At 47.9% G+C, this 12537-nt stretch overlaps 1 protein-coding gene across 1 annotated transcript in view; it reads left to right on the top strand.

Annotated features, from left to right (window-relative positions):
* Nucleotides 1-11284, top strand: part of LOC137525394 (uncharacterized) — a 93224-nt gene extending 81940 nt beyond the window's left edge. Inside the window, exon 4 of the mRNA XM_068246468.1 lies at nucleotides 9362-11284. Within this exon, the coding sequence (XP_068102569.1) occupies nucleotides 9362-9714 (353 nt within the window). The 3' untranslated portion in view covers nucleotides 9715-11284. The remainder of the gene's footprint in view (nucleotides 1-9361) is intronic.
* Nucleotides 11285-12537: the final 1253 nt, after the last annotated feature.

The raw sequence follows: 12537 nt of genomic DNA, 5'->3' as shown, positions 1-12537 counted from the left end.
GCAGGGTTCTCAAACTTTGCACAGTTGGTCACTGGGTGACTGGGTTTAATATTCAGAAAAGTGGGTGAAGCCTATATAAGCCAATCAAAATCCACCTATTGATTTTTAAGGGGAATATTTAATTGCTGCCATTCTTGCACTGTTAATCACCTGTACCTGGTACAGTTGGCCATTGGGTGATTGGGGTTCAAATTCAGAAAAGGGGTGGAGCCACAGCCAATCAGATTCATTTTATTTCATTGCAAATTATTGATGCCAAAGACCGCAAAGCTCACATACTTGGTCATTAAAGAAAACCTGAACTGAAAATTGAAAGTCAAATAACCATACACAGGTCATACTTACCTCCTGTGTAGTCTACTCCTCAATCTCTTTCTCCTTTCCAGCATCCTGTTTGCCCACTGTGATCAAGGGAAAATGGCCATTACCCATTACAGCTTTCTGGTCAGCATACAGTTAAACTGTAACATCGCCCACTTGAGCCATAGGGAAACATGGACATTACCTGGTACATCACATTTCCTCTCAGCTATACCTGACAGCAACTGATATTTTACTGACAGCGTCTGATATATTTCAGATCTGACAAAATATTGTCAGAACTGGAAGGGATTATTGTCAGAAGAAAATGGTGAGCTTCTGAGAGGAACTGATGGCAAGGTAACTATGTAATGTTCATTTGAAGTTACCTCATGTGTTTATTTTAAATATTTTTACTCAGTACAGGTTCTCTTTAAGTAATTGTGTGTTAGGGTTAGGAAAAGTGGGCAGAGCCAACACTAGCCAAATACATAACCGGGCAATGCTGGGCGTCCAGCTAATATATATATATATTGTGATATTCTGGGGTTTTTTAACTCATTGGTAGAGTAAGTCAGCGGCATCAAAGGGTCACAACACACCAGCCAGTGAGTCTTTTTGGGTAAAAATAAAAGAATTCAGCTTTATTGTCAGTCAAACAGTGTCCATAAACAGCAACAAAATAAACCACTCTGAGTATGCAATAATCACACTGTCGGCACAGCACAAAAATATACAGCCTTCCGCAGCCACACTGGCTTTTTAGTGACACCCTGCCACGGGCCTAATGGCAGTCCTGGTGCCACTCACCTTTTTCCAGGCTTCTCCTGGTTTACCAGTACTGGAGTCCAACTCCCCTCCAGCACTTCCTCAGCAGCAGCTTCCCTGCAGCTACAGGCCTGGCTACACAGCCTTTCTGGAGCCTGCTTGCTCCACATACAGCCCACTGCATCCTGCCTGATGCAGGTACTTATGCAAATCCACACAGGTGGATCCATTAACCCTCCGCCTGCCAGACTCAGGCCTGGACTTGGAGGAGTGGCGTGTAAGGCCCACCCTTCTCCCAATAAACGCCAGCCCTGGATCCCAAACTATTCTACCAGATAATGTTGTTGCTAAATTGCAACAACAGTCATTATCCAGGACCTTTTCCTTCACATCCAGACCTGAAACGAGCAGACATCTGCTCTTACCATCACAATATTATATATATATATATATATATATATATATATATATATATATATATATATATATATATATATATATATATATACACATACATATATATAATGGATCTTTAGGTGTGGTAAGCACTCAGGGACAACAATGAGTGCTTTGCATATTCAGCTGTGATGCACAGGGCCAGTTGAAGTAACAATTGGGCCCTAGGGCAAAATTAGCCTGGGGGCCCCCCAACAGACACCCCCCCCGACCAAATAGCGTAATTAGGGGCCTTTTGTTGCAGCCAAATTTCCCTCCTGGGCCCCTGAGCTGGCTGCTGACCCTCCCCCAATCACCTCCTAACTTAACAGTGCTCCCTAGGACCTCTGCAGTGTCTATGTCAGTGTAGTGTCTCAACTGCCTGCCAGCACAGATGAGATGCTATTCTGCCAAAGACTCAGCAGAGTCCCTGGGCAGCAACAGTTAAGATGGGAGAGGGACAACTTTGGGCCCCCTACAGGCTCTGGGGCCCTGGGGCCATTGCCCATTTTTTCTTATGATAGCTCCGGCCCTGGTGCTGCATTGTGGGAGACATCTGAGAACTCACTCCAACCTGAATAATTGCAAATAGTTTCTGTTTTATGCTGGGAATATACCATGAGTTTTTTGTGGCAGATTGATGGCTCGATAGACATGGGCGTCCGCACATATGGCAAAACCGGGCATCTGCCCGAGCCTGGCCGCCCGCTGCCCCCCCCCCCCCCTGGCCGCGTGCCCGTGCAGCCAGCAGGAGGGGAACAGCGCAGAGAAGAGAGAGAGCTATGGGCACAGTGGGGAAGGGCGGACGTCTCCCCCCCCCCTTTCCTCACCTTAGGGGGCTCTCTCTCCCTCGCTGTCCCCTCCGGAATGAAGTGTGCAGCGGCTGGCAGCGGGCGGAACTTACCTCGTCTCGCTCCTGCGTCGGAAGTTCTGGTGCCGCACTCTGGTCTGGATCAGGCCAGAGTAGCGGCTAATCCATCTGGCGCGTGCGACGAGAGGAGGTAAGTTCCGCCCGCTGCCAGCCGCTGCACACTTCATTCCGGACTCCAGAGGGGACAGCGAGAGAGGGAGGGAGAGCCCCCTAAGGTGAGTGCCCATAGCTCTCCCTCTTCTCTCCGCTGCTCCCCTCCTCCTGCACACATGGCCACTTTTTCTGGGGACATATACCCCTGGCTACATATACTGGGACATATACCCCTGCCTACATATACTGGGACATATACCCCTGCCTACATATACTAGGACATATACACCTGCCTACATATACTGGGACATATACCCCTGCCTACATATACTGGGACATATACACCTGCCTACATATACTGGGACATATACACCTGCCTAAATATACTGGGACATATACCCCTGCCTACATATACTGGGACATATACCCCTGCCTACATATACTGGGACATATACACCTGCCTACATATACTGGGACATATACCCCTGCCTACATATACTGGGACATATACCCCTGCCTACATATACTGGGACATATCCCTCTGGCTACATATACTGGGACATATACCCCTGGCTACATATACTGGGACATATACTCCCTGCCTACATATACTGGGACATATACACCTGTCTACATATACTGGGACATATCCCCCTGGCTACATATACTGGGACATATACACCTGCCTACATATACTGGGACATATACCCCTGCCTACATATACTGGGACATATACACCTGCCTACATATACTGGGACATATACCCCTGCCTACATATACTGGGACATATACCCCTGCCTACATATACTGGGACATATACCCCTGCCTACATATACTGGGACATATACCCCTGGCTACTTTTTCTGGGGACATATACCCCTGCCTACATATACTGGGACATATCCCCCTGGCTACATATACTGGGACATATACCCCTGGCTACATATACTGGGACATATACCCCCTGCCTACATATACTGGGACATATACCCCCTGCCTACATATACTGGGACATATACCCCCTGCCTACATATACTGGGACATATACATCTGCCTACATATACTGGGACATATCCCCCTGGCTACATATACTGGGACATATACACCTGCCTACATATACTGGGACATATACCCCTGCCTACATATACTGGGACATATACCCCTGGCTACTTTTTCTGGGGACATATACCCCTGCCTACATATACTGGGACATATCCCCCTGCCTACATATACTGGGACATATACCCCTGGCTACATATACTGGGACATATACCCCTGGCTACATATACTGGGACATATACCCCCTGCCTACATATACTGGGACATATACATCTGCCTACATATACTGGGACATATCCCCCTGGCTACATATACTGGGACATATACACCTGCCTACATATACTGGGACATATACCCCTGCCTACATATACTGGGACATATACCCCTGCCTACATATACTGGGACATATACACCTGCCTAAATATACTGGGACATATACCCCTGCCTACATATACTGGGACATATACCCCTGCCTACATATACTGGGACATATACACCTGCCTACATATACTGGGACATATACCCCTGCCTACATATACTGGGACATATACCCCTGCCTACATATACTGGGACATATCCCTCTGGCTACATATACTATGACATATACCCCTGGCTACATATACTGGGACATATACTCCCTGCCTACATATACTGGGACATATACACCTGTCTACATATACTGGGACATATCCCCCTGGCTACATATACTGGGACATATACACCTGCCTACATATACTGGGACATATACCCCTGCCTACATATACTGGGACATATACACCTGCCTACATATACTGGGACATATACCCCTGCCTACATATACTGGGGCATATACCCCTGCCTACATATACTGGGACATATACCCTTGCCTACATATACTGGGACATATACCCCTGGCTACTTTTTCTGGGGACATATACCCCTGCCTACATATACTGGGACATATCCCCCTGGCTACATATACTGGGACATATACCCCTGGCTACATATACTGGGACATATACCCCCTGCCTACATATACTGGGACATATACCCCCAGCCTACATATACTGGGACATATCCCCCTGGCTACATATACTGGGACATATCCCCTTGGCTACATATACTGGGACATATACCCCTGCCTACATATACTGGGACATATACCCCTGCCTACATATACTGGGACATATACCCCTGCCTACATATACTGGGGACATATACCCCTGCCTACATATACTGGGCACATATACCCCTGCCTACATATACTGGGCACATATACCCCTGCCTACATATACTGGGCACATATAACCCTGGCTACCTGTTCTGGGGACATCTCTACCCCTGGCTACCAGTTCTGGGGACATCTATACCGCTGGCCACCTATTCTGGGGACACCTATAGACCTGGGGCTACCTATTTTTGGGGAACCACTGCTGTCAGATTGAGTGTATTTTGGGGAACTGCTGCCAGGTGAGAGGTGTCTACATATTAAGGGGGCATTCTGCCTATTTATGTGAAAAGCTGTCTATTTATGTGCCTCATGACTGCTGAATTTGTCTTGTTGCGGGCCTCATGGTTACTGACTTTGTCTTGTTGGGGGCCTCAAGATTGCTGAATTTGTCTTGTTGGGGGCCTCATGATTGCTGAATTTGTCTTGTTGGGGGTCTCATGATTGCTGAATTTGTCTTGTTGGGGGCCTCATGATTGCTGAGTTGGTCATGTTGGGGGCCTCATGATTGCTGAATTTGGCTTGATGGGGGGGGGGGGGGGGGCTCATGATTGCTGAATTTGTCTTGTTGGGGGTCACATGATTGCTAACTGCGACACTATGGAAAAAGCTGAATCATCATCATATGAGACAATAGCATTAAACCTACTTTTTCCGCTTTTTAAAACAGAAAATGAAACTGGGAGGTTCTAAAAAAAAAAAAAAAATTTCAGGAGTACGATGGATGAAATTGTTATTTTCAACTTAATTTTCCATAATGTTCATGTATGAGTTAAAACGTTTGTATTTAGTTTAAATTGCTGTTGGCACTTTGTGATAGTAAAGTGACTTTGCAGTTTGGACACTCGACCTCCAAAAGGTTCGCCACCACTGTCCTAATCTAATGTCCCACCATTGCTTAGTTCATGTAAACTTGTCTCCACCCACGACCACACCCACATTCTGGTTCATGACCACACCCATGACGTAGCTCCGTTTTTTTTGGCGCCACACAACACCAGCCCAAATTTGCTTTTTGCTCCCCACTTTTTGCCCCCCCCTGGAAAATTTTCGGCGGACACCCATGTCGATAGATCATTTCTGAAAGGTCTGATCTGATTTAGATCGATTTTCTCATAGATGTGAATGGAAATTGATTGCAAAAAAGATCAGAGAATTGATCAAAAAATGATCAGAAAATCTATCGGCCAGTAAATCTACAGAAAAAAAAACGTGTTGTGTATTCCCAGCATAAAGGAGGCAAACTTTTGTTTTACAAAGTATTTTAGTAAGAGGGCTTTTTTTATCCAATGTAGCCCCTCACACACTCCTAGGAGATCTGCTTCGCCATGATATAGGGTTTTTTTCTTTGGTGATTCTTGTAGGGACCAAGAATACCTAAGTGAGAAGTACTCCAGGTCCTGCTGAATACTGGATGGTCGCTCTCCTGTAGTGCTGCTCGGTACTGCAGGTCCTGCTGGATACTGGAGGGTCGCTCTCCTGCAGCCCTGCTCGGTACTCCAGGTCCTGCTGGATACTGGACAGTCGCTCTCCTGTAGTGCTGCTCGGTACTGCAGGTCCTGCTGGATACTGGATGGTCGCTCTCCTGCAGCCCTGCTCGGTACTGCAGGTCCTGCTGGATACTGGAGGGTCGCTCTCCTGCAGCCCTGCTCGGTACTCCAGGTCCTGCTGGATACTGGACAGTCGCTCTCCTGTAGTGCTGCTCGGTACTGCAGGTCCTGCTGGATACTGGAGGGTCGCTCTCCTGCAGCCCTGCTCTGTACTCCAGGTCCTGCTGGATACTGGATGGTCGCTCTCCTGCAGCCCTGCTCGGTACTCCAGGTCCTGCTGGATACTGGATGGTCGCTCTCCTGCAGCCCTGCTCAGTACTCCAGGTCCTGCTGGATACTGGATGGTCACTCTCCTGCAGCCCTTCTCGGTACTCCAGGTCCTGCTGGATACTGGACAGTCACTCTCCTGTAGTGCTGCTCGGTACTGCAAGTCCTGCTGGATACTGGAGGGTCGCTCTCTTGCAGCCCTGCTCGGTACTCCAGGTCCTGCTGGATACTGGACGGTCGCTCTCCTTTAGCCCTGCTCGGTACTCCAGGTCCTGCTCAATACTGGACGGTCGCTCTCCTGTAGTCCTGCTCGGTACTCCAAGTCCTGCTGGATATTGGATGGTCGCTTTCCTTTAGCCCTGCTCGGTACTCCAGGTCCTGCTGAATACTGGACGGTCGCTCTCCTGTAGTCCTGCTCGGTGATCCAGGTCCTGCTGGATAGTACTGTACAGTCGCTCTCCTCTAGTCCTGCTCAGTGCTCAAGGTCCTGCTGGATACTGGACAGTCGCTCTCCTGTAGCCCTGCTCGGTACTCCAGGTCCTGCTGGATATTGGATGGTTGCTCTCCTTTAGCCCTGCTCGGTACTCCAGGTCCTGCTGAATAATGGACGGTCGCTCTCCTGTAGTCCTGCTCGGTGATCCAGGTCCTGCTGGATAGTACTGTACAGTCGCTCTCCTGTAGTCCTGCTCAGTGCTCAAGGTCCTGCTGGATACTGGACGGTCGCTCTCCTGTAGCCCTGCTCGGTACTCCAGGTCCTGCTGGATACTGGATGGTCACTCTCCTGTAGCCCTGCTCGGTACTCCAGGTCCTGCTGGATACTGGACGGTCGCTCTCCTGTAGCCCTGCTCGGTACTCCAAGTCCTGCTGGATACTGGACGGTCGCTCTCCTGTAGCCCCGCTCGGTACTCCAGGTGCTGCTGGATACTGGACGGTCGCTCTCCTGTAGCCCTGCTCAGTACTCCAGGTCCTGCTGGATACTGGATGGTTGCTCTCCTGTAGCCCCGCTCGGTACTCCAGATGCTGCTGGATACTGGACGGTCGCTCTCCTGTAGCCCTGCTCGGTACTCCAAGTCCTGCTGGATACTGGACGGTCGCTCTCCTGTAGCCCCGCTCGGTACTCCAGGTGCTGCTGGATACTGGACGGTCGCTCTCCTGTAACCCTGCTCGTACTCCAAGTCCTGCTGGATACTGGATGGTTGCTCTCCTGTAGCCAGGCTCAGTACTCCAGGTCCTACTAGAGGCAGCTCTGCCTGTTCAGTAAGCCAGCACCTATTCTGCAGGAGACCTTGGGCAAGTCTCCCTAACACTGCTACTGCCTATAGAGCGCGTCCTAGTGGCTGCAGCTCTGGCGGTTTGAGTCCGCCAGGAGAAAAGCGCTATATAAGTGTTTGTCTTTGTCTTCTTTGTCTTTTACTAAACTCTGGATGGCCGCTCTCCTGTAGCCCTGCTCGGTACTCCAGGTCCTGCTGGATAGTGGATGGTTGCTCTCCTGTAGCCCTGCTCGGTAGTCCAGGTCCTGCTGGATACTGGATGGTTGCTTTCCTGTAGCCCTGCTCGGTACTCCAGGTCCTGCTGAATACTGGACGGTCGCTCTCCTGTAGACCTGCTCTGTACTCCAGGTCCTGCTGAATACTGGACAGTCGCTCTCCTGTAGTCCTGCTCGGTGCTCCAGGTCCTGCTGGGTACTGGACAGCCCCTCTCCTGTAGTCCTGCTCGGTGCTCCAGGTCCTGCTGGATACTGGATGGTTACTCTCCTGTAGTCCTGCTCGGTGCTCCAGGTCCTGCTGGATACTGGACAGTCACTCTCCTGTAGTCCTGCTCTGTACTCCAGGTCCTGCTGAATACTGGACGGTCGCTCTCCTGTAGACCTGCTCTGTACTCCAGGTCCTGCTGAATACTGGACGGTCGCTCTCCTGTAGTCCTGCTCGGTGCTCCAGGTCCTGCTGGGTACTGGACAGCCCCTCTCCTGTAGTCCTGCTCGGTACTCCAGGTCCTGCTCGATACTGGATGGTCGATCTCCTGTAGTCCTGCTTGGTACTCCAGGTCCTGCTAGACACGGGATGGTCACTCTCTTGTAGTCCTGCTCGGTAATTCAGGTCCTGCTGGATATTGGATGGTCGCTCTCCTGTAGTCCTGCTCGGTAATCCAGGTCCTGCTTTCCAGAAATACTGCAAAGCTAGTTCCAAAGTAGGTCTGACTGGTAATGGGCAGGATGGAGGCGCCCAATGTGTGTTCTATTTTAGTCATTTAAATTATAAATAAAAATAATAAAAAAGAGAGGAAATCTCTTAACCCTCCAACAGACACTGGAAAAATGTTTTTTATTCAAAGAGCAATCTAACAACATGTTAGATTCCTCAGGTCAATACAAAATACCTTGATAGCATAGGATAGGGTGTAGGTGCCTCTAATAGGTATAGGTACTTGGGGGCTACATCTGGCTACCTAATACTGTGGGCAACCTCTGGCTAACTCATACTGGGGGCTGCAAGTACTGCATTGCAAATAGCATTCTCGAGCCTATAGTGGGGATAGGATTTTGACACCCCCATCCTGTGAACAATTTAGCATAGAAACCGCCCTGCCCCTTTCAAGGGCAGGTCTCTCTTATCCTTTTGTGTCCTGGAATTTGGTATTCATTTTGTATCTTGTAATTTGTTATACATCTTGCTCATCTTGTTACATTTGTTACTGTTAATACCAATTCTGTATTTTGTGTCCATATTTGGTGTACACCATGGTCTCTATTATTATGAATCCCATGTTTGAAAAAATATCACCCCCTAACTTCCTTTTTATTGTATTAACTAGGAATCCACCCTGTAATTGTCATCACCAATCGTGACAACAGGAACCACAATTCCATACTGGAGAGGTTCGGGGAGCTCGGAGCCATGAGAAGGCTCTGCATACAGAATTACACCGAAAATAACCATCAACGTACAGATGAAAGAGACCAGCAGATCCTGGAGTTTCTGGATGTCTGTATTAGAGAGGCCAGGAGGGGGATTAACATGCAGGAGGGAGAGGATCCTCAGACAAGATTTGTCAGCCAGGCATCTGAACAGATTAAACTAGAGAGTGATCAGCTGAGGGAACAATTCAGACAAGAGAATGACAAGCTGAAAGGAGCGATAAAAAAGGATGGGTGTTCTGTCTCCTAAAGAGAACGGAGTGTTAAGGTGGCCACTAATGGTCCAATTTCTAGCGAAAAATCGTTCGAGCGATCAGAAGTTCTGATCGGATTGGTTGTAAATAATCTCCATTGGTGGGCACAATCGATTATGAACGAGTGAAAAAAATGTCGCCCGAATGAATTTTCGTCGAACCAAAATTTGGATTTTCTTTTTGGTTGTGATAGATAGGAAGTAAAGATTGGTTCGTTGATGGTGTAGTGAACGATTTATTACAATATTTCACTTCCGATCAGATTTTCTGATCGCTCGAACGATTTTTCACTAGAAATTGGACCGTTAGTGGCTACCTTTAGAAAGAAATGCTTTCGGAATCAGCTTTTCTGTTACTTCAATTATTTTTATTGAAAGAAGTATAGAAGCAATGCATATACAGTAAATACAATTGGAGCAATTTTGTTAAAGGGAGGGTCAGAGTAAAAAAAAAAAGAAAAGAAATGTACTTACCAGGGGCTTCCTCTGACTACCTATACTTGAGGGCTCACTGTCACCGGTAATCTATACTGGGGCTCTCTCTGACTACCTATACTGGAGGGCTTACTGTCACTGGTAATCTATACTGGGGCCTTTCTGACTACCTATACTGGAGGGCTTACTGTCACTGGTAATCTATACTGGGGCTCTCTCTGACTACCTATACTGGAGGGCTCACTGTCACTGGTAATCTATACTGGGGCTCTCTCTGACTACCTATACTGGAGGGCTCATTGTCACCGGTAATCTATACTGGGGCTCTCTCTGACTACCTATACTGGAGGGCTCATTGTCACCGGTAATCTATACTGGGGCTCTCTCTGACTACCTATACTGGAGGGCTCATTGTCACCGGTAATCTATACTGGGGCTCTCTCTGACTACCTATACTGGAGGGCTCACTGTCACTGGTAATCTATACTGGGGCTCTCTATGGCTACCTATACTGGAAGGCTCACTGTCACCGGTAATCTATAATGGGGCTCTCTCTGGCTACCTATACTGGGGGCTCTTGGGCTACCTACACTTGTGGGCTGTCTGGTTTCCTATACTGGAGGTGCTTTCTTGTTACCTATACTGGAGGGAACTCTAGTTACCTATACTGGAGGGATCTCTGCCTACCTACTGTATACTGGGGAACTCTCTTGGCATCTATGGGGGGGCTCTCTGACTACCTATACTGGGGGCTCTTGGGCTACCTATACTTGTGGGCTCTCTGGTTTCCTATATATATATAGCACCACTCTCTTCCTTTCAGCCCCTCAATAAGCCCCTGTCTCTGCTTCACCCTCAAACTAGCCCTTTCTCTTTCCCCCAGGTCCCCAATAAAGGCACAAAATCACAATCAGGCATGATCACTAAATAGCAGTAAAATTGTCATGTGCAGGCATCATTACTTGTGATAGTTGCACATCAGGGCAGCCCACATTATCCAAGTAATGTGTGTGCTCCTAGCACTATGCAACTGGTGGAAGTAATGGTGAAATTGCTGTGCGCTTCATACTCATTGCAATTTCTCCTCTATTTAGTAAATATGCCCCAGTGTGCTCTTTTTCTGCTCATTTGTTGGTACTGTTTAATTACTTAGTAAGGAAAGGGGGGGGGGGGGGGTTGATATTCTGGTGGGGGGGGGGCACCAAAGTCAAGTTTTTCTAAGGGCAATGTGAAACCAATGGCCGTCCCTGTATTTAAAGGAAACCTGTAATGCTTTAAAAAAAAAAGTTTCACTTACCTGTGGCTTCTGCCAGCCACCTGCAGCCACCCGCCGCGGCTTAGTTTCAGTTTTAGCAACTTGCAGATCAGCGTCCACTGCGACTGCACGGCCCCGGTCGTGCGTGTCCTCGTTCGTGCGCCTGTCACCTTGAGCGTCATGCGCAGGCACAATAGAGATTGTCTTGTACTGCGCCTGTGCAGGGTGCTACCATTTACGTGAGCATGAACAAGGTTGCACGGCCAGGGATGCGCAGTGGTCGGTGACTTAAGAAAGCGAAACAGCCACGGTGGGGACCGGAGGAACACTGAGTACCGGCGCGGGCACAAGGCGGCTGCAGGGGGCTGGCAGAAGCCCCAGAAAGTGAAACTCTTTATTTTAACCATTACAGGTTTCTTTTAACACTCCAGTCTTCTGAGGAAGCGAAAGCTACAGGCCACGAAAGACGCATCAGGCACTGACCGCAGCTATACATCACACAGCTAGACACAGAGGCGCTTATTTCAAGTTGGTCTCCGACGTTTACAGATTCGCTATATATTCAAGCTATTTTTCCATGATATTGTTTGTTTGATGACTGGCTATTGCACCACCTATGTTATGTATAACCCATCATTAGGGGATGGCTTTTTCATGATGCAGTATAATGATATGTATGTAATGTATATCAGATAAGGTATTTTGTATCACTCATCATCACTTTCAATAAAACATAATAAATGCATTTGATTTTATGCCACACGTGTTCTTGATTCCAACCAAGGTCTAATATAACAGTTATCTGGTATATAAACCCCTCCCCCTGAAAAGCTCATGCTTGGGCCCAGTCTTAAGGTGGCCACTAACGGTCCAATTTCTAGCAGATTAGTTGTAAATAATCTCAGTTGTTGGGCACAATTGATTATGAACAATTATAAAAATAGTCGTCCGATTTGATTTTCGTCAGACCAAAATTTGGATTTTCTTGTTGGTTGTGATAGAGAGGAAGCAAAGATTGGTTTGTTGATAGTGTAGTGAACGATTTTTCTTCTGATCAGAATTATCTGATTGCTCAAAGGATTTTTCGCTAGAAATTGGATCGTTAGTGGCCTCCTTCAGGGATGCTCATT

This window comes from Hyperolius riggenbachi, chromosome 7 (assembly GCF_040937935.1).
Source record: "Hyperolius riggenbachi isolate aHypRig1 chromosome 7, aHypRig1.pri, whole genome shotgun sequence".
Taxonomy (NCBI): domain Eukaryota; kingdom Metazoa; phylum Chordata; class Amphibia; order Anura; family Hyperoliidae; genus Hyperolius; species Hyperolius riggenbachi.
This window is presented reverse-complemented; position numbering and strand designations above follow the sequence as displayed.